Source organism: Rutilus rutilus, assembly GCF_951802725.1.
Source record: "Rutilus rutilus genome assembly, chromosome: 24".
Taxonomy (NCBI): Eukaryota; Metazoa; Chordata; class Actinopteri; order Cypriniformes; family Leuciscidae; genus Rutilus; species Rutilus rutilus.
The window spans coordinates 7,471,187-7,494,304 of NC_140228.1; the positions used below are offsets into that span (position 1 = coordinate 7,471,187).

At 38.8% G+C, this 23,118-nt stretch overlaps 2 protein-coding genes across 2 annotated transcripts; one reads left to right on the forward strand and one right to left on the reverse strand.

The window, feature by feature from the left end:
- Positions 1 to 1,180: 1,180 nt before the first annotated feature.
- rbis (ribosomal biogenesis factor) lies at positions 1,181 to 2,777 on the reverse strand. Its single transcript, XM_084398921.1, has 3 exons — positions 2,396 to 2,777; positions 2,184 to 2,300; positions 1,181 to 2,025 (listed from the first exon to the last, which is right to left on the reverse strand). The coding sequence occupies exons 1-3, from the start codon at positions 2,504 to 2,506 to the stop codon at positions 1,957 to 1,959; spliced, it is 297 nt and encodes a 98-aa protein (XP_084255047.1). The 5' UTR covers positions 2,507 to 2,777; the 3' UTR covers positions 1,181 to 1,956.
- Positions 2,778 to 3,740: 963 nt separating this feature from the next.
- Positions 3,741 to 10,416, forward strand: ca2 (carbonic anhydrase II). The gene is made up of 7 exons (XM_084398998.1): positions 3,741 to 4,170; positions 4,716 to 4,913; positions 5,751 to 5,869; positions 5,971 to 6,063; positions 7,299 to 7,361; positions 7,475 to 7,630; positions 9,140 to 10,416. Exons 1-7 carry the CDS (start codon positions 4,137 to 4,139, stop codon positions 9,260 to 9,262), a joined length of 786 nt encoding a protein of 261 aa, XP_084255124.1. The 5' UTR covers positions 3,741 to 4,136; the 3' UTR covers positions 9,263 to 10,416.
- The last annotated feature ends 12,702 nt before the right edge of the window (positions 10,417 to 23,118 follow it).

The following is a 23,118-nucleotide window of genomic DNA, read 5'->3' on the forward strand; positions in this document are numbered from 1 at the left end:
AACTCATTGTCATGTTCAAGAAACCAATTTGAAATGATTCGAGCTTTGTGACATGGTGCATTATCCTGCTGGAAGTAGCCATCAGAGGATGGGTACATGGTGGTCATAAAGGGATGGACATGGTCAGAAACAATGCTCAGGTAGGCCGTGGCAAGGTAAACGATGTAAATCAGGTAAACGATGCCCAATTGGCACTAAGGGGCCTAAAGTGTGCCAAGAAAACATCCCCCACACCATTACACCACCACCACCAGCCTGCACAGTGGTAACAAGGCATGATGGATCCATGTTCTCATTCTGTTTACGCCAAATTCTGACTCTACCATCCGAATGTCTCAACAGAAATCGAGACTCATCAGACCAGGCAACATTTTTCCAGTCTTCAACTGTCCAATTTTGGTGAGCTCGTGCAAATTGAGCCTCTTTTTCCTATTTGTAGTGGAGATGAGTGGTACCCGGTGGGGTCTTCTGCTGTTGTAGCCCATCCGCCTCAAGGTTGTGCGTGTTGTGGCTTCACAAATGCTTTGCTGCATACCTCGGTTGTAACGAGTGGTTATTTCAGTCAAAGTTGCTCTTCTATCAGCTTGAATCAGTCGGCCCATTCTCCTCTGACCTCTAGCATCAACAAGGCATTTTCGCCCACAGGACTGCCGCATACTGGATGTTTTTCCCTTTTCACACCATTCTTTGTAAACCTTAGAAATGGTTGTGCGTGAAAATCCCAGTAACTGAGCAGATTGTGAAATACTCAGACCGGCCCGTCTGGCACCAACAACCATGCCACGCTCAAAATTGCTTAAATCACCTTTCTTTCCCATTCTGACATTCAGTTTGGAGTTCAGGAGATTGTCTTGACCAGGACCACACCCCTAAATGCATTGAAGCAACTGCCATGTGATTGGTTGATTAGATAATTGCACTAATGAGAAATTGAACAGGTGTTCCTAATAATCCTTTAGGTGAGTGTATATGTTGAGAACAGTTATGCTGCTTAATATTTTTTGCGGAAACAGTGATATTTTTTTTTTCAGGATTCTTTTAAGAATAGAAAGTTCAAAAGAACAGCACTTATTTGAAATAGAATTTTTTTGTAACATTCTAAATGTATTTACTGTCATTTCTTACTGACCCCAAACCATTGAATTGTAGTGTACATATAATACACATACACAAGTACAAGTCTCACTCATTGGTTTAATTAGTTCTCAAAATCATGTTCTTTTTTTCTGTGATCATAAGCCAGCGCAATAAATGACAAATTTTGCATTCACGAATTAAAAGAAAAGTTCCCCCAAAAATTAATTAATTTATGTAAAACCGTACCTTCTGCTAAACTTATCCTTTTGTGTTTAATGGAAGAAATAGGCTAACGGGTTTGAAATATCATGAGGCAGAATTGACATTTGTTGCTGAACTAAGCCAATTCACAATGAAGCTCCGAAATGCTGTTTTAGTGCTGAGAACTTAAAAAAGCCTGACCTCTAATTCAAATAAAACACCAGCTAATGTTCTAAGTGCCAGCAACTCGAGTGGCCATCCCTCTTGCAAGTGGGTCACAGGTTCAAACATCGATCCGAAGAATATATAAAGCCTGTCACAGCAGACTCAATACAGCAGAAAAAACAACTGTTACAAAACAGCTCTGATTGATAGTCAGTCTATAATGACTTTGCTGTTTATGCTTCAGCAAGCAAAGGCAATATTCAACTCCCAAAACTTAATGCACTGGGAAAACTTACTAATATACTATACTATTACATATACATATATATATATATATATATATATATATATAGCATTAAGCGTGGCTGTGCGATTCTCAATCACATACAGAATAAGACTGCAAGTATAATCATTTAATAAATTACATTGATGACTTACAGGTATTATGACTTATATGGTATAAAGTTTCTCTTATTAGTCCAGAGTCCATTTTCTGTATGTAAAAATGTTTTTCTAGAGTTGAGAGAAAAGCTGTGCAGCACCATCCACATTGACAGCTTCCCGTGGAGCTTCTCTGACCACCTGAAATATACAGTTTACATGAGATCTTACATAATCTGACATTAAATTAGAGAAAACAGCCAGGCAAGTGGCATTTAGAAACACAACACCAGCACACTTTACATAAAAATTGTATAGAAACATACCAATTTTACAGCTGGAAAAGTTTTTTTTTTTACCTTCTGTCCTTTTTTGGTTTCATTAGTTGTGGGTTTTGATATATTTCTCACATCTTGCTGTACTTCTGTGAACATTTGATTTAAGCTCTCCACTTTTTCATTCCTCACAGTGTTTATCTAGGGGGAGAATGTGAACATATTCAACGCAAAAATCCCAAAACTGTCCAGTCCTAAAGAAAGACATTAATAATGTAAACAAAACATGAACTTACATGTTTCAGGGAGGTCTTGACAGGTTTCGCTTTGGTCTTGGGTTTTGACTGTTTGTTCGCAACCTGAAATACATTCTGCTGTTTTTTGCCTCTCTGTTTATTTTTGGCCATGTTTATCTTGAAGCCTGTAGACTTTCTGATGAATCCTCAACCCAATGAAGCCGCAATCTGGACGTCTAAATCCCAGTTAAATGAGAGGTCCAAATGTGAACAGCAGACGGACACCGATATATGGCTAGATTTGTAAGTAAACGTGTCGAAAGAAACAAATTCAACTACATATACAAACGTCGCCTCTATTCTATAAACAGGAATACGCAGTTTCAACTATCAACAGCTCGTTCCTACATCCACGTGTGTGTGTGTGCTGTGGCTTCTGTGCTTTCCCGTCAGTGTAAATGTTCATCAGCGCTATCTAGCGATGTGGAGAGTACGCGAAAACTAAAGAGAAGACTGAAATTAAAGTATTGGAACAAAGTAAATTACACTTTATTTGTCAGTTCGGCTTTTCAAATCTGCATTCGTGAATTCACACATACATTTGTTTGTTCATGGGTTAGAAAACTCTCAGGCAGGCTCAGCCATAAGACTGCAAATAAGTTGTGTGGTATTCAGATAGATCAGAGAATATCTTACAATTTCTAAAATATCTATAAAGTAATATGCATTTATTGTTTATTGTTCATGAAAATGTACAAATAGGCCTATATGTAGCATATAATCTATAAAAATACGTAAACATATATTTGGTTTAGCCATTTAGCATACTTATCCACTTGTTTGTCCATATATTAAACATTTTGAGGTCGAGAGTAGTTTCGACTCTCGACCACGAGATGGCAATCAAATCCAAAACATAGTAACTTTATATATGCACATAGCAACATTTACAAATGGTATTTAAAAGCATCTCGACTAAAATAACATCGGTTTTACTATTTACAGAAATCACAAGCTATTTTCCAGTACTAATTTGCCCTACAGTCATAATAATAGTTTAAAATCTACGAATTAAAAACTAAAATTGTAAAAAAAATTACTTAATTTTTTCCCCTTTATTTTATTGTAGAGCCTATAATAATAATAATAATAATAATAATATGAATAATAATATGAATAATATGAATAATATGAATAATAATAATAATTACTGGCTAGTATCTGTTGGTGTTATAGCCTAAATACAATGTTAGTAGCCTACGCTAGCCTATATGTTCATCATTTCATTAGGCTACACACACTGACCGTAGCACATTTAAAAATCATTTCTGTTTTCAGTCACAAGGTCTTTCTTTGTAAAGCGTCCAATATTAGCTGTAGTAGCAGAGTGTTGCGTAAACCCGCCATTCATTCTCTCTGCTGGAAGGATGATTCATTTACTGCACTCATTTACATTACTGTATCACACTGTCACTCTACGTCATCAGAACCCGGCGTGCCACAAGTATCTGATTACGCAATCACAGAATGTTAAGAATGTCTTTTCGAATGGATCCGTAGATCAAAGCAAAAGGACTTCGATATTCCCACAGATGCGAGCGCGCATTCCGAAAGAGCGAGCGCGCGCAATATCGATCTCTTGTGTAGCTCCTCCTGCTGATCACACATTTAATATACGGTCATGTGAACAAACCGAGCGTCCAGAGGCGCTATATAAACCGACAGCTCATCTGTCTGAGGACACTGACACTGCTTTAGGACACTTGAAGACACTTGAGAGGACCGCGGCACAGTTGTCATAATGTCTCACGGATGGGGATACGCAGACCATAACGGTAGGCTAAGATCTCACGCGTGATTATGATTTTTCAGATCCATATGATTTTATAGGCTATTTAAATATAACATGTAAAATGGATCAGATTATGCCTCATTAAACTGCATTTCCCCTCTTTGCATCTAAGACATGATCACCTTGTCTACTGCACAGTCAGCACTATATGTGACAGAATGTACAGATTCCACGTACTATATGCATAAATAAATGCATATAATTCGGTATTTTGTATCGAATATAGAAGTATATATTTTTTCTTCACATAAATGCAGATTTTTTATTTCATCCCAAATGCAGATAATACTTTGGACACTGCAATTCAAATGCACGTGTTTGCCCTTATTCAAATTTTTTCTTCAGATAAAGGCTTTTTAATTCCCGCCAGCAAAGATGTAAAAGATATTTTATTAAAGCAACCATTGAAAAAGACATATAATCTAAGGATGGATGCTGCTCAAATGTATATTATGAATATCATTTCATGTATTTTTGTGCCATATGCATAATAGCACTGTTTAACCTCTGTGTCACCTTCCACTGCAGGACCTCAGAAATGGTGTGAAAACTTCCCCATTGCTAATGGACCTCGCCAGTCTCCAATAGACATTCAAACCAAGGGAGCGTCTTATGATGATAAACTGAAGCCGCTGAATCTGAAGTATGACCCCAGCACTTCACTGGACATCCTGAATAATGGACACTCTTTCCAAGTGACATTCGCCGATGATAACGACAGCTCAAGTTCGTGACCTCTTTGTTAATTCTTATAAATGAATTGCCAGCCTATTCTTGTATTAATCATTAGCTTAACTTAATCAGAGTGTTCCTGAAACGACTGCAGTGTTAACCTAGATACTATTTAGAAGGAAACGTTATATAATAATGAGGCTGCATCGGACACTATATGTAATCCCAGAGTAGTATTGCTGAATATTCACTGTAAAAAATGATATGGTCAATATGTTATGACAACACATGTTTTTACTTTGCTTCAAAATAAGTTAAGCAATTTTATCAAAAAGTTATAAAATATTGAACTCATGTATGTAATTTAAGTTAAAATGACTGAAACATCCAAGTGGATTTGTTCTTAAAAATCTAAAGCAAGTTTTTCTGCACACTATTAAATATGTGCTCTCTCTGGAGGGCAAGTCATTGGGAAGCATTTTGAAAGTTGGCTTTTGCTCCTACTACATAGTTAAATATTAATTTACAACAGTATCCTGTAATGTTTTATCTTTTAATAGATAAACAATTTTATAGGTTATGCTTATTTATAGGTTATAGTCTATTGTATTGCATGTCTAAGCAAGTGTAAAGCCTAAAATAAACTTGTGTAAAGAAATATGCAACACCTCAGCTATCTCATTCCCCAGTGACAGCTTCTTTTGCACAGAGTTGTGGGAAATCACACATGTACACACTAGATTGCATTAAAGCTGAATGGTTTAAGTCTCATTCACATGAACTTTGACATAAAAGGGAGATGGAACTTGTGTAGCAAGTTTAACCATTTAAACCTACACATTGTGTTACAGACTTTGACATAACATATATCACTGTGTTTGTTTGCTCTAGTACTGACAGAAGGCCCGATCTCAGGTAAATACAGACTCAAACAGTTCCACTTCCACTGGGGCGCCAGTGACGACAAAGGCTCCGAGCACACAGTCGATGGGAAATGCTTCCCAGCCGAGGTATGAATCCCTGCGCATACTGGGCAAATGCGTTCATGGAGATGTGAGATGTTTTCTTATATATGATTAAATATTAATGTACCTAATAAATTCATCTTTAGCTCCATCTGGTCCACTGGAACACAAAATATCCCAGCTTTGGGGAAGCAGCCGATAAGTCTGATGGTCTTGCTGTGGTCGGAGTGTTTCTGGAGGTTTGTGCGCTGTCTTACATTTTGGTCACACTTTAGATTAGGGTCCAATTCTCGCTAGTAACTATAACTTTTGCCTCAATAAACTCCTAATTACTGCTTATTAATAGTTAGTTACAGTAGGTAGTTGTTAAGGTGTAGGATTAATGGATGTAGAATAAGGCATTAATATATGCTTTATAAGTACTAAACAGCCAATATCCTAGTAATGTGCATGATAATAAGCTACTAGTTAATAGTGAGAATTGCAAAGAGAAGAACAAATTCACAAAACAGGCACAGCACTTGCTTATGATATTTTTGCACGAAAATAAAATAAATCAAATGTAATAATTGTTATAAATAACAAAATATTATGCCTTAGTCACATTCTTTCCACAAATCTTTTCACAAATTTCTATTTTTGTTTTTTAAACTTTCTATTCATCAGATCCTGAAAGAAGATGTAACACAATATTTCGCAGCACAACCGTTTTCAACATTTATAATAATCAGAAATGTTTGTTTAGCAGCAAATATTAGAATGATTTCTGATAGATCCAGCCCGTTCTCATCCCAAGGCGTCATAATACAACGCACATGGCACCCTTCAGCGTCAATATGAGACGCAGATAGATATGGGCCAGAAGGCGCCTCCTAGCGGTCTAACCCTAACCCTACCCCAGACCTAAACCTACCCATAACCGAACAAAGCTATCTGCGTCTCATATTGACGCTAAAGGGTGCCACGTGCGTTCGATGTAGACGAAATGTCAAAAGCGTCAGTATATGACGCCCTAGGATGAGACGTGACACTGAAGACTGGAGTAATGATGCTGAAAATTCAGCTTTGATCACAGGAATAAATTACATTTCAAAATAGAAATTATTATTTTAAATTAATTATATTTTATTTTTAATTTAAAGTAATAATATTTCTCTATATTACTGTTTACTCACTCTAAAAAATGCTGGGTTGTTTGAATCCATTGTTGGGTCAAATATGGACGAATCCAAATGTTGGTTTAAATATTTGTATTACACTTTTAAACCCAGCAATTGGGTTTGTCCATATTTGACCCAACCATGGATTCAAACAACCCAGCATTGTTTAGAGTGTATTTTAATCAAATAAAGCTTTGATGAGCATAAAAGACTCAATAATTAAGAAATAATTAATAACTAAATATTATGCCTTAGTTACATTCTTCCCACAAAATTAGGCTTAAACATTGTTTTTTGGTTTTGTTTTCCATCAGATCGGTGGAGACAATCCTAAGCTTCAGAAGCTTCTGGATGCTATGGATGCTATCAAGTCCAAGGCATGTCTACCAATTCAATTACATTTTGTTGTAAATTACATTTTTATTTCTTGCTCAAGATTGAAATCAGTTCTGCTTTATTCACGGTTAATTGTGTGTTTGTTATCTTGCAGGGAAAGCAGACCACATTCGCAAACTTTGACCCAACCAGCCTGCTCCCGAATTCTCTGGAGTACTGGACGTACCCAGGGTCTCTGACCACCCCCCCTCTGTACGAGAGCGTCACATGGATTGTCTGCAAGCAGTCGATCAGCGTCAGCTCTGCGCAGGTGACACAATTTATACCAGTAATACAAGCACTGAGGGGGAGTTTAAAAGCCACACGCTTAGTACTGAATGTGGCATCTCGCATAGTAGATAATACAGAGAATACCTTGTTGACTCTTAACAGTAATTAACTGAAACAGTTAACCGAGATTGTGAGCAAAAACACAAGCTTGTTAAAATCACAAGTACCATCTATGAAACACAAATTTACATAACCTTCTTAAGAAAACTAGTCCTATTCGAGTAGGGTTTGCAAATGGGGAAATATGAACATTACATTTTTTACTTAGAAATGTTTTGGTGAAAATTGCAAATAACTTTTTTTAAAGTCCACATACACTACTGTTAAAAAGTTTGGGGTCAGTAAGATTTTCTATTTTTTTTTGATAAATTAATAATGCTATTCAGCATTATTTTACCCATTAAATTGATCAAAAGTGAAAGATTTGGAATAAATGCTGTACTTTTGCAAAGAATCCAAAAAAAAAAAAAAAATGTATCATGGTTTTCACAAAAATATTAAGCAGCACAACTGTTTTCAATATTGATAATAAAATGTTTCCTGAGCAGCAAATATTAGAATGATAAAGGATCATGTGACACTGTAGACTGAAGTAATAATGCTGAAAATTCAGCATTGACATCACAGGAATAAATTACCTTTAAAAAACAAAACAAAAAACATATTCAAACAGAAAACAGTTATTTTAAATTAATAATATTTCACAATATTATACCGACCCTAAACATTTGAACAGTAGTGTGATTAGTCCTATAAATTCAAAATATATATATATATTTAAAGTACATTAAATGTTATTATGAATCAGTGTAAATATATCAATATAAAATCTGTATGTATTTATATAATTTGTTTTAAATTAAATATATTGCACACTGTAGTCACTACTTAAAAAAATCATGTGAACTACCCAAATGTAGGCAATCCAATGAGAAACCATCCGATTATGATTGATATTACCCAGACAGCAACATAGTGTCGGCCCAGATCCGGCCCACATCTGGAACACGTTGAATTCACATGTACCAGATGTGGCCTGGATCTGGGCCGACACTATGTTGCTGTCTGGGTGTGTTTTAGTCTTTAGGCCTTCCATTTTTAAAACCGGCTAGATATTTCCCCTCATCTGAGACAGTTAGACAAGACAAACTAGACAAAACCGCCTAGTCATAGTCAGTTGTATTTTCTTCTCTATTCAACCTCTGTGGCATCTAGCGCTTTTGTGAAAATCAACACGACCCTGTCGAATGTTTACATCACGACTTTGGTTCAAGGCTGGAAATGTGCACATAACCTCAGGTCGCCATGCCTCATCAGCCTCTATGAATATAAAATGAACTTCTATTCAAAATGTGAGAACACAAAATGTGTTTGTTTAGGACAGTTAATGTTTAACCAGTTCGCAGAACTATAAGCATTCCCCCAATACATAAATAGTAACAGATTATGAAAACTCACAGCATTTCTCATTCTTTCTCTTCCTGCACAGATGAAAAAATTCCGATCTCTGCTTTTTACCGCAGAGGAAGAGAAGGCGGCCTGCTGCATGGTGGATAACTATCGCCCCCCTCAACCTCTTAAAGATCGCAAAGTCTGTGCCTCTTTCAAGTGAAGGATCCCCCAGACCCCGCCACCCCTTCCCCCCTTCCTTTAGTAGGATATGCAAGCGCGGGGCCCCGGGCCAAGGCACCTTCACCCTCCATGCAGTGGTGCTGGGCATCCTGCCAGCTGTCCAGCAGAACAGATGTGCTGTTTGGAGAGTAAAGAGGCTATGCAGGGAATCGTGCGTTTGTACTGTCCTTCTATCTCTCTTTCTGCTTCATTCTCTGGTTTACTTCATTAGTGCAAATGTTTGAATTATATGGAATTAGAATGCCAACTTTGTTTGATGCTCTGATTTGCATATGTGATACAAAATGAGAAGCAATATATACACTGGATATTTAATACATAAATGGAGTATTTTAATATATTTGTATTGGTCTAGAGATTAGGCCTGCATCTGAGATTAAACGCAGGGTTGCAGCCGATACCTGAACACAAGCCATCTGTGCCTGCTGTCCTTCCCTGCCAGGCTGTAATCTCCGGCAGTCTCAGCAATGCCGAAGCTTAATGAAACCCAGTGGACTTTTCCGTTAGGCTGCAAGATCTTGAAAATCCCCATTGCAAAATGAACGCACGTGGCAAAATGTCCCTGCGGGCACGCCGGGAAATCACGCACAAAATCTATCACATACTGTACAATCAGAGCAGCTTTTGGTTTGGAGTATTTGTGCCTCAGATCATTGTAATTGCATATTCTTTGTGTGTGTTTCTGAAAGATGTCATTTATAGCAATTGCTATGCTCAAGATTTCATCTTAAAAGAAATTGCAATAATTGCATGAAACCCCGATGTAGTTCCTTAATGTGCCGTTCCTTGTTGGGTTTTGCTTTAATCTTGGGCTGTGAGTGAAATTCGTCTTTTCAGCTGTATTGAACAGCAATGCACAAGCCGTGACAAGCAACACAGTGAGTCTTAATCGAAACCAACATGCCAATCGATAAATCTCGCAGGTTAAGCAAGGAGGTCACCATCAGCTCATCTGAAGCACTGGGACCACTGGACTTATGTCTTATGATATGCAATTGTAAAGACATATATTGTGTAACGTGTTATTGAATGTACTTTACTTGAATTCGAGGGCTATGTTAAGCAATATTGTTCAGCCATACTCTGATCCACTATTTTCGAGGGGTTATTTTAAGTAAAGATATTTTATGCTCATTTTATGTGTGTCGTGTTTTTGTGATGCCTCATACACAGTATTAACAGTATAAACAGTATATATGAAGAGTTCAGATGCAAAAGCCTCTAAGTGCCATCTGAAATTTCCTTCTAGAATGATAATTTTTATCAAGCTTGTATATTTATGTTCAGTAATTTCACTTAAATGACAATAAATAGGTCATTTTCATTGCCATTTAAGTGAAATGACTAAATTTAAATATACGAGCTTGATAAAAATGATCATTCTAGAAGAAAATTTCAGATGGCACTTAGAGGCTTTTGCATCTGAACTCTTCATATACAGTATAATGAGTCAAGTCAAAGCACATTTATCTATATAGATCTTTATACAATACAGATTGTTTCAAAAGCAGCTGCACAATCATAAACAGGAAAATAACAATGTCATTAATGCAAAGTCTGTCAATTAAGTAACAACACTTTCAGCTATAAATCAGCTCTACAGAAAAGAATAGTGTCATTGTTCAGCTCAATCCAGTTCAGTGTTGATAAGTTGTGACAACAAAAGTGTCAATGTTGCAAAGTTCATTAATTATGAAACTGCAATTCCAGCTATAAAGCAAGTCTACAGCTCAATCCAGTTCATGTTTTTGTGTTCTCATCTTGTAGTGTATAGTAATTGATGTAATGTAGAGTAATCGATAATATTTTATGAATATTAATTCTCTTCCCATTGAATCTCTGAGTTTAAATTGGCCTAAAGATTTTAAAATCTGTGTGCTAATAAAATAATATTAGCTACACATATACACTTTTAGGAATGGAGTTTTGGTAGTGACAACTTAAATTACGCACGTTGACCTGATTGGTTACAAGTTTGTGATGTCAGAAACACCAGCAATTTCAAACGGCGTTTTTTGAGACTGTCTTTGGTTCACTGCAGTTTTAAGGAGAAAATACTCAGCAATGGTGTCGACTTAGGAATTTGCACATGGTTTGTCTTAAAACACATTCAAAACACCACATAGACATACACTCACCTAAAGGATTATTAGGAACACCTGTTCAATTTCTCATTAATGCAATTATCTAATCAACCAATCACATGGCAGTTGCTTCAATGCATTTAGGGGTGTGGTCCTGGTCAAGACAATCTCCTGAACTCCAAACTGAATGTCAGAATGGGAAAGAAAGGTGATTTAAGCAATTTTGAGCGTGGCATGGTTGTTGGTGCCAGACGGGCCGGTCTGAGTATTTCACAATCTGCTCAGTTACTGGGATTTTCACGCACAACCATTTCTAGGGTTTACAAAGAATGGTGTGAAAAGGGAAAAACATCCAGTATGCGGCAGTCCTGTGGGCGAAAATGCCTTGTTGATGCTAGAGGTCAGAGGAGAATGGGCCGACTGATTCAAGCTGATAGAAGAGCAACTTTGACTGAAATAACCACTCGTTACAACCGAGGTATGCAGCAAAGCATTTGTGAAGCCACAACACGCACAACCTTGAGGCGGATGGGCTACAACAGCAGAAGACCCCACCGGGTACCACTCATCTCCACTACAAATAGGAAAAAGAGGCTACAATTTGCACGAGCTCACCAAAATTGGACAGTTGAAGACTGGAAAAATGTTGCCTGGTCTGATGAGTCTCGATTTCTGTTGAGACATTCAGATGGTAGAGTCAGAATTTGGCGTAAACAGAATGAGAACATGGATCCATCATGCCTTGTTACCACTGTGCAGGCTGGTGGTGGTGGTGTAATGGTGTGGGGGATGTTTTCTTGGCACACTTTAGGCCCCTTAGTGCCAATTGGGCATCGTTTAAATGCCACGGCCTACCTGAGCATTGTTTCTGACCATGTCCATCCCTTTATGACCACCATGTACCCATCCTCTGATGGCTACTTCCAGCAGGATAATGCACCATGTCACAAAGCTCGAATCATTTCAAATTGGTTTCTTGAACATGACAATGAGTTCACTGTACTAAAATGGCCCCCACAGTCACCAGATCTCAACCCAATAGAGCATCTTTGGGATGTGGTGGAACGGGAGCTTCATGCCCTGGATGTGCATCCCACAAATCTCCATCAACTGCAAGATGCTATCCTATCAATATGGGCCAACATTTCTAAAGAATGCTTTCAGCACCTTGTTGAATCAATGCCACGTAGAATTAAGGCAGTTCTGAAGGCGAAAGGGGGTCAAACACAGTATTAGTATGGTGTTCCTAATAATCCTTTAGGTGAGTGTATAAACAACATTAAAAACTTGATTTTCACCACAGCGGGACTTAGCGACTAGCGTCATAGCCGAGGCTACAAATTGAGTATAAAACAGCACTGTTGAGGTTTCAGTGGATATTTTCACTTAAACGAACTACAGAAAACCTTGCTTTTCTAGCAGAGTTTGGTAAAACATTTACCCTTTTTTATCTGATTAGCTAATGATTAGCCGCTAGTCTGAGTTATTACTAAGTTTATAGGTGCTGTAAGTGAATTATTTGGGAGAAAATCACATATAAAATATCTTTACTGACAGATATCTGAAATATACGTTACTTGAAATCACAAGTAGCTTTATGAGAGCCCTGTAAACAAGAGAGCCAGAGGAGCAGCCTACACAATTTTATCCAATCAGAAACACTCAACATGTGAATCATTTTATATGATTACTGCAAAAAAAAAGAAAAGAAAAATAAAATCGTTATCTATTAGTGAGATTTTTTTCTTATTCTAGCATAACCTCAATTACTCACAATTTTAATGTTCCCTCAAGACTTGTTTTTCTCCTCAGTAACTTGATTTAATAATTTTTATATATTTGTAATGGAAATCATCCATGTAGATTTGCATAGTTGAAGGTGAAGATTTGGATGTCATATATAGTTGAAATGGTCTCAAGTACAGAACCGCTTACAGCACTTTTAATGACTTAATGACATTTTTTTGTCATGTGGATCATAAGGCCATTATCAAAACATAATATGCCTTCACTCCATATCTTATATGCTTATCCACCATATATTACATGTATATATTAGCACAGTCCGGGCTGTTTTGTCAGCTGTGTCCAGCTAAAGCCAGCTGACTCTTCACCGCACGAGCAGTATGACATCATAATTCAATCCCGTTTACATAAACGTTGATTTACCTGGCTGTCGCACATTGACGTCAAAGTTCACAGTGAGAGCTGAGAGAACAGGATTATGTGAATGGCGTCAGCACGACACCGACAGACAGACCCAACCTCCCAGGAATCGATGTATTACATAAGAACGCTGTCTGGTGATATAAATCAGAGGGAATAACAGTATAAACCTCACTCACATGGATAAACACACGCCAACAAGCAGCTAATCTGCAGCGCAGTAAATCCAAAAGAGCATCCTGGCATGAACACAGCAGTGCGGCAAGAAACATGACCTACAGTCAAGGACGTATACTACACACACACAGTTCCAGACAGGGACAGCCATGACCGCAGGCTTTCGTGCTAATGCGATTCAGAGAAAGCTGGCGTATCGTCGCACATCACAAGACAGAAAGATGTATAAAGACGTACGTGAAAACACACACGTTTCATGACGTTGCTGTCACGATTAATGGATTCTCTGTAGTTAATGTGTCCTCTGATGCTTATAGTAAATCCTCTTAATAGAGCTAAAGACCTTCTGTATGCAAACATATGCTGCTTTTATGGCTCTCTATACTGTAAATTACTCAATAAAGCTGTTGTGGAGAGCTTGGGAACGTTGCTCTCTGAGGTTCACATGGCACTAGGCCACGAGGTCAGAGGACACTGTGAAGTGACACTCTAGTAAGTACTAACTATAATAAGTAGCCTAACTTTGCAGCTACATAACTAATTCTCATTAATTTGCAACTACATGTCAACTAACTCTCATTAGAATACTGTTAGGTTAGGGTTCGGGTTTGTAGAATAAGCTGACATGTAGTTGCAAAGTTACTTATAGTCAGTAGAATGTCTAAAGTGAACTATTGAAATAAAGTATTACCATATTATTTTGTGCAGATAAGTATATTATTGTGTCTTTGAGCTGCTGATGAAAATATCTTGTTTTTGGTCTCATTTAGTATGTCAAGCACAGTGTACATAACACTGCTGAATGAGAATTTAAACACAGCCATGAAAATGTCTGTTCAATAAATCAATATACTACTGCATCTGAATGCATTAGACTTTAAAAAGAGCTGCATGGAGGAGGGGATTTCTCATTGAAGGTGTTATCTGATGGAAATGTTTTTCTCAATAACTTTGCGGTTCAGGATGTCACAGCACATTTGATTATCAGATGGCTGCAACATTTTACCCATCGCTGCCTCTTCTGAAACCGCCACAAAGAACATTCCTATATCTATAAATAGGCTTCTTGCTAAAGTCTGTTTTAGTCAACCCACTTTGAAGTCAAATAGACAACTACAAAAAAAAAAAAAAAAAAAGGATTTTAAAATGCATTAGAAAATGTTTGTCTTAAAGAATAATGATGCAATTAACAGGATGAGTGTCTCAGGACTGTATGCATGACTAATATATTTATATATATATATATATATATGTGTGTGTGTGTGTGTGCCTATAACAGAAGCCTGTAAAAATGAAACTCACACCTTATGTGGTTTCAGTTGTGTTGACATTATTATGTGTTATTCATACAAACCCAAACAGTAAAAATATTATTTCTCTTAATTATTATTCCAATAATTAAAGAATCTATCAAAATGGGATCAATTCCTGTGAAGGCATTTGTTGGAATAATATAACATGTGAGCAAAAGCAGACTTGCATGGAATTTGTGCTTGCTAAACAAAGTTTGAAACATCTAAACATGCCCTGAATGTTCATTTAAATATTCTGATAATTTGATATAAAGATTAGGAATAAAGATAAAACAACCCAGACACCCGGATAACCCATCTTTCCTAGTTTCTGTTGATTACTTGGGCATCAGAAGACACTCTCTCCATCCATCCTGGCAAGAGCACAGAGGTATTAGTGTGACAGGAGGAAAGTGTGTCACCTGAGACATACTGTTGTTCACTTTGCAAATGGGTCACCTGGTAACTGTTCACTTTCCCCAAATAGATGAATGGGCAGTTCTTGACTGCAGGATGCCACAAACACAGGGACAAAGATACATTAGTTAAATTAATAAATTTCATCTCAAAGATGGAAATTGTGTCATCATTTACTCACCCACGTGTTGTTCCAAACCTGTATGACGTTCTTTCTTCTGTGGAACATAAAGGATGAATTTTTATGATATTTTAATGGAAGTCAACAAGGTCTGGCACTGTCAAGCTCCAAAATGACTAAATGAAAAAAAATGAGCATAGAAATATCATAACAGTGGTCTATATGACTCATGCAATATATTACGAGTCTTCTGAAGCTGTTTGAGGAACACATTGAAATACAAGTCATTGTTAATAAAAAGTTGTCAAAGGGCCACAAAAGACTTGAAATATTCTACAAGGTCATAGGGACCCCTTTTATTAAATTTGAAGTTTTCATGTTTTTAATGAAAATCCATATAAGAAAGTGTGTCATGCATGTTTGGAATGAAACAAGGATGAGTAAATGACAGAATGTTTATTTTTGGGTGAACTATCCCTTTAATTAGCAAGAAATTATGCATTCAGTGCTCCCTTTCTCAGTCTTTCATCTGCGCTCTACCCATCTCCTCTTCAGTGCAGAGCGTCTGTACTCAGATATGCCCAAGATATGCACATCTAGAGTTTCTTTATGAGCTGTCGTGGGTTCAAGTTCCTCACATTGCCACCTGTTTGCAGTCGTCTGACCTGCACCTCAAAGGTCAGGGGGGAGAGTATAATTTCATATCTTGTAAGACAGTAGAATCCCCACTACATTTTTGTGTCCCTCCACCTCCAAAATACCAATGAAACCATGTCTAAACATACCAGAAAACATATGCTATGCATACAACACATGTGGAAAAACTGAAATTAAGGCATTCTGAAATCATAACAATCAATTTTCATTCAATGATTATTTACAAAATGGCCCAAATCGTCATTCCTGGAATGGATTAAAATGGGACAGATTAAGTCATAACAGAAAACAATGAAAGATAAAATATAGACCTGTAGAGAAATACTCCAGGGAAAAAAAAACTAAATCTCTTGAAATGGGGACAGATTGTGCCTGTCAATGATATTTATTAATGAGCAAATGTATAAGAAGATATAATACTTAAGTTGACTCAAAAATGTAAGGTTTATCTCATTTATGTACCCAACAAACCATCATGATTTTCTTTCTTCTGTGGAACACAAATTAAGATTTTGGAAGAACTTGAAAAAAAAGAAAAGTTTGCGCTATATTCCACGTCTTCTTAAGCTATGATAGCTTTGTGTGATGAGCAATCTCATTTGCATAAGCGCATTGTAATGATTTGGTTGTGGTGGTAAGACAGCATTAAGCAGAGAGAGTGAGAATCCAAACGCAGTTTATTAACAAATATAATCCAAGGTCATAGTCCATACCAGGCAGAGGGTCAAGCACATGTAATCAGTCCACACACAAATACAATCCACTGAGGCAGACAGGAACAAGAAATCCAAAACTCAGGAAAATATAAAGAAACCAGGAACTGCTCAAAATGCTGACAGAGAGTGTGAACCAAAACAAACAATCAATCGAACAAGACTTCATCCTGAATTATAGACAGGTAGATGATCAAATGAAACAAGATAACACCGCTGAAACCGATAAACTAATAATGAGCAGAAGGTTCTGTGAAATTAAGTCAGGGAATAACAGTCTATGGAAACGGTGAGGGACTAGGCTGTCATCAGTTGGCACATGATGGCACCGGCAGCTGACAGATGTAACGCGCATATTCAGACTTGACACATAAAGATGTCAGGTTTGACTATATTGATACCAGTGAAATTTGTTCTTGGAAGTTTTATAACTAACTGCAAAGATATAATTTGCATAAGTGTGAGAGCTGGGGTGGAGGACAGGTTTGTTATCACACATCATCTATTATTAGGGCTGAAAATATTCTGAGTCAATTTTAACTTTCATTAAAATTGTCATTAACAACCTGGTGAATCCAGATTACACAGATCCTTCAATTTCTTGACATAAACTGCACTTGACCTGAATAGACATGATTGTGTTACGTCTAAAATTGTCTAAACTAGTTTCTATGTTAAGAGACACTGGTGCAGCTCAATCTGTGGTCATGAGTGGTGTGTTAGACTTGAATCCTGACACATACAGGTACTGATGTATAACTGTGTGTGTGGGGTTACACAGAATATTTGAAATCAGACTCTACAGTTGAAACTGTTGATCACTATAATTCTGTTTTGTCCTCCGCTTTGGACGTGTTAGCCCCTAGGAGAGAACGTGTTGTTTCATTTGTTAAATCATCTCTTTGGTATACCACTGAGCTCAGGGCTCTTAAGGTGAAAAGCAGACCGCTTAAACGCCAATATAAGAAATCAGGTTTAACTGTCCTTAAGCTAATGTATGATGAAAATTTGAGTCAATACGCTTGAAGCTCTTAAGACAGCAAGAACAAAGTACTACTCGTCTATCATTAGTGATGGTGCTGCAAATCCCAACAAGATTTTTAAGATGATCAACAGAATTCTTGCACCAATTAAGCCATCAATTTGTTCTTCTGTGCAGCAGTGTTACAAATTTCTTAGTTTCGTTATGGATACAATTTTAAGCATCTATAAGTCTATCAGTTTGGTACCTTGCTCTGCAATTCTGCAATTCCAGTTAGTTTTCCTGAAACTGCATTCTCAAGTTTTAACATAGTCAGTGTCATAGTCATAACAACAACATGTACCCTCGACCCAATCCCAACATCTGTTCTTAAAGGAACACGCCGACTTTTTGGGACTTTAGCTTATTCACTGTATCCCCCCAGAGTTAGATAAGTCCATCCATACCCTTTTCATCTCCGTGCGTGCCGTAACTCTGTCTGACGCACCCACCGCTAGCCTAGCTTAGCACAAACACTGGAGGTAAACGGCTCCAGCTAGCATACTGCTCCCAATAAGTGACAAAATAACGCCAACATTTTCCTATTTACATGTTGTGATTTGTATAGTCACAGCGTGTACAAAAAACAAGGTCACATGAGACACAGCCATCTTCTAACCGTATACATACTGGGAACTATATTCTCAGAAGGTGAAGCACTGCTACTTGGGCGGAGTGATTATGCTAGCTGGAGCCGTTTACCTCCCGTCTTTGTGCTAAGCTAGGCTAGCGGTGGGTGCGTCAGACAGAGTTACGGCACGCACGGAGATGAAAAGGGTATGTATGGACTTATCTAACTCTGGGGGATATGGTGAATAAGCTTAAGTCCCAAAAAGTTGGCGTGTCCCTTTAAGGGGTGTCTCTCTTCAATTAGTCCCCTCATTTGTAACATTGTGAACACCTCTCTTACAACTGGTATTGTTCCAAAAGTCGTTAAGTTTGCAGCCATTACACCAGTCCTTAAAAAGCCTGGATGTGATAAGTCAGACCTATCAAATTAGGCCTATCTCAAATCTGCCCTTTCTTGCTAAGGTTTTGGAACGTGTTGTTGTGGCACAACTCCACTCACACTTGTCATCCAACAAGCTTTTCGAACCTTTTCAGTCTGGGTTTAGAAAGGGACACAGTACAGAGACAGCCTTGGTTCGTGTTATGAATGACCTACTTGTCTCAGCTGACTCTAGAGCCTCTACCATTTTGGTCTTGTTAGATCTCAGTGCAGCTTTTGACACAGTGTGCCATTCTATCCCGCCAAATAGGCTGGAGAGCTGGCTTGGTATCACTGGTACTGTGGTTAACTGGTTCAAATCTTACCTCACTGATCGTTTCCACTTTGTTGTCTTATGAGACAAGTCCGCCATGGTGTTCCTCAGGGATCGGTCCTGGGTCCCATATTGTTTAGTGTTTATATCCTTCCTATGGGGTATCACTTTTATGCTGATGAAACAAAAAATTTACATCAGCTCCAAATCTGATCCTACTGTCACCTCTAGAATTCTCTCGGAGTGTGTGCAGGAAATGCAACATGGACGCACCATCATTTTTAAAAATTGAATTCTTCCAAGACAGAGATTCTACTCATTGGCACACCTGTGGCTACTCACAAAGGGAGACATTTTAATTTGATTATGGATGATAGCGTTTTATTTCCATCTTCTCATGCTCGTAACCTTGGTGTGATCTTTGACACTCACCTAACTCTAGACTCACATATTACAGTATCACATATTAGAGTATTACAAAATCTGCATTCCATCATCTCAGAAACATTGCAAGAATTAGGCCCTACATTACTCTACCTGATGCTGAAAGGCTTATTCATGCATTTGTTACTTCCAGGATTGATTATTGTAATGCACTATTTGTTGGTTTAACTGCTAAATCAATAAAACGGCTGCAGTACATCCAGAATTCAGCAGCACGTGTTCTTGCATACACTTCACCACGTCAGCACATTACAGGCGTGCTTTATAGCTTGCATTGGCTTCCTGTTCAGTCGTGTATTGCTTTTAAAACTCTCACACTAGGGGCGTAGGAGCAATTTTGAACCTGGGGGGGACAGTAAATGCTAGGGGGGTTCGGGGGAAATTCCCCGTTTATTTTTTTATATCTATATTTTTTGAATATATAATGCACTTAAATGCTCATTTCTAATGACTTTTGGGAACAGACTGTACTACTTAGTTTGGCTGTAAGAGGGTATATGCAGTGACAGACTGGCTAGATTATAAAAACAGAGAGAAGCAATCTAATATAACTACAACCAAATGACTACATACCATGCACTGTACAAAAACATACTTTATTTAATAAAGAACAAATAAATGAAAACACACCATTTAGAAGATGATCGGGCTGGGACAGAGCCTTGTGATAAAGAGGTTGGGGCAGAGCCTGGCAATGGAGAGAGGCTGAGGCAGACTGATGGAGAGAGGCTGAGGCAGAGCCTGGTGATGGATGGAGAGTGAGGCAGTGATGGAGAGGGACTGAGGCAGAGCCTGTTGATGGAGAGAGGCTGAGGCAGAGCCTGGTGATGGATGGAGAGTGAGGCAGTGATGGAGAGGGACTGAGGCAGAGCCTGTTGATGGAGAGAGGCTGAGGCAGAGCCTGGTGATGGATGGAGAGTGAGGCAGTGATGGAGAGGGACTGAGGCAGAGCCTGTTGATGGAGAGAGGCTGAGGCAGAGCCTGGTGATGGATGGAGAGTGAGGCAGTGATGGAGAGGGACTGAGGCAGAGCCTGTTGATGGAGAGAGGCTGAGACAGAGCCTGGGGATGCATGGAGGTTGAGGCAGTGATGGAGAGAGGCTGAGGCAGACTGATGGAGAGAGGCTGAGGCAGTGATGGAGAGAGACTGAGGCAGAGCCAGGTGATGGACAGAAAGAGCATGTTGACATAATTGAAGGTCCCAAAAACATGCCTTCTTTGATCGTTTGCAGAGATGAACTGCTCGCAAATTCTTGCTCTATCTAGACGATCCAACTTGTTCTAATGGATGTGACAGATTGCAGTGCTGTTTAGACGGGTCTGTGACATTGTGCTCCTTAGCCAGGTCTTCAGTCTTCTTAGGGAACTGAAACTTCTTTCTGCTTCTGCAGAGGAAGAAGGAACAACCAAAAGCAGCCTCACCAATGTCTCTACCTGGCTGAAGAGACTGCGGACCTCTGGCAGCAGATTTTTTAGTATGTTGGTAACCTCAAGAGTGGTACTATAGTCGAACTGAAGCTTGAACATTGGCAGCTACCTCCAGTGAATGCCGATCTAGCTCTGGATATTGGCTGACAACATCTTGCATCTTTCCAGTCAGGAGCACTCTCTCTAATTCATCCAGGACTTGCAGGCTACTCTGTTCAAAGCACTTGGTTAGTTGCATGTCCACAGCATCCAGCATTTTGAAGAAGTCAATGCGGTAATGCTCTTCAGTGGTTGCTGGGACAAATGCTGTTGCATTTCCTATGAAGCACTTGGGTGACTTTCTGACATGCGGCATCTGGATAGGTTCAATACCTGTGCTGGTGACTAGCTCAGTAACCCTTGTGTGTATGTGGTGAAACATTTCATCTGACCTCTTCACTTTGCCTTTAGAGTTGACTTCACGCAGTCCACAGTTGTCATGCCCATGACAGTTCCTGTTGACGTCTGTAGGGAGTAATTCAGACACTCTAGTTCTCCAATCACTTCACAAGCAAGAAGCAGCCCAAGCACCGTGGTCCCCTTTTGGAATCGCTCCAAAAGCCCCCTAGCTGTGATTGTTGTTTCAGAGTAACCAGATGAAGCCATCTCCTCCAGACTGAGCAGCACTGCCTCATACTGCCCAAGAACAGCTCGAATAGCCGTCATCCTGACAACCCTTCTGGTAGGGCATAAGGGCTTCAGTGTTTTGATGTTCCCATGTTCTGATTTGGCAATCTCTTTAAAGACCGTTTTAAACTTGCCTGACTGGTTGAAGAGGGTTCCAAGTTTGTGGACCAATGACAGTGCATCCATAACCACACAGGATGAACTGCAGGCAGCCTGTGTTACAAGATTGATGCAATGTGGGCCACAATGGACATAGAGGGCAAGAGGCTGAATCTCCTTGATTTTGGCCTGCACTCCACCAGTCTTGCCAGACATGTTTGCAGCTCCATCGTACGTTTGCCCACGGAGACCAGATAGCGGCAAATTCATTCTCTGGAGGACATCAATGGCAACCCTAGCCAGATTTTCCCCTGTGGTCGAAGACACTTCATAAAGACCGACAAACTCTTCATGAGGTATTAGATCATGGTCCACATACCGGATGCAGATTGACTCCTGCTCTACCCCTGCAACATCTTGGGTGCCATCCATGATGATGGAGTATTGGAGTGTCGGCAAGTTCCGCACAGCAGATGCTATCTCCCGCACAATGTTTAAAGACAGGATCTCCAAAAAACTCATTTTGAATTTGAGGGCTGAGAAAATTCGACCTCCTCTCTATCCAACTCTCCAGTCCCTCAACATCCTCTGACCTGAGACGAAGGAGCTGCCTGAAATTTCCCTCACTGTTTTCATGACCGCGAATAGCAGTACCTTGTCTAGCAAGAAACTGCAATGAGCCAACAATTTTTAGCAGATGAGACCTTGCCTGATGTGTGTGTGTTGTTATGGCCACTTTGTGTGCTTGAGACATTTCATGTGATTTACATTTTTCTATTGCTTTTTTCCAGTTTTGGAATGCTGTAGATACAAATGACTGATCTACACTTTTAGCAAGGGGACTTGTCTGAATAGAAACAGAGTATACCTCTCACATCAGGACAGTAGTGTAGCCAGTTTGCAAGCTGCTGCTGAATGATACATCCTGCCTCAGGTTGATATGGCCTTTGATGCAGAACTCATTTTACATTCAAATATATATAGCCATAAGAACAACTAGTTAAATTAGCTGGACACAGTACCAATGTATTCTGTTATCCTGACCTACACAAATGAGCATTCGGTCATATTCCCATTACCTGTTTCTCACTTGGTCCTAACTCTCCCTGTTCTGTGGTCTCTTCATCTCCTGTCTAGGAAAGTAACAAATGTTTGAGGACACATAACTCATTTTACATTCAAATATATATAATCATAAGAACAACTAGTTAAATTAGCTGGACACAGTACCAATGTATTCTGTTATCCTACACAAATGAGCATTCTGTCATATTTCCATTACCTGTTTCT

Excerpts from the sequence above, each read along its gene's own strand:
- ca2 (XM_084398998.1), top strand. The coding sequence starts at position 4,137 with ATGTCTCACGGATGGGGATACGCAGACCATAACG. Across the intron at positions 4,171-4,715 it reads GGGATACGCAGACCATAACG|GACCTCAGAAATGGTGTGAA; the intron begins GTAGGCTAAGAT and ends CTTCCACTGCAG. Across the intron at positions 6,064-7,298 it reads TGGTCGGAGTGTTTCTGGAG|ATCGGTGGAGACAATCCTAA; the intron begins GTTTGTGCGCTG and ends GTTTTCCATCAG.
- rbis (XM_084398921.1), bottom strand. The coding sequence starts at position 2,506 with ATGGCCAAAAATAAACAGAGAGGCAAAAAACAGCAGAATGTATTTCAG. Across the intron at positions 2,301-2,395 it reads TCAAGACCTCCCTGAAACAT|ATAAACACTGTGAGGAATGA; the intron begins GTAAGTTCATGT and ends TTCTCCCCCTAG. Across the intron at positions 2,026-2,183 it reads AAACCAAAAAAGGACAGAAG|GTGGTCAGAGAAGCTCCACG; the intron begins GTAAAAAAAAAA and ends TGTATATTTCAG.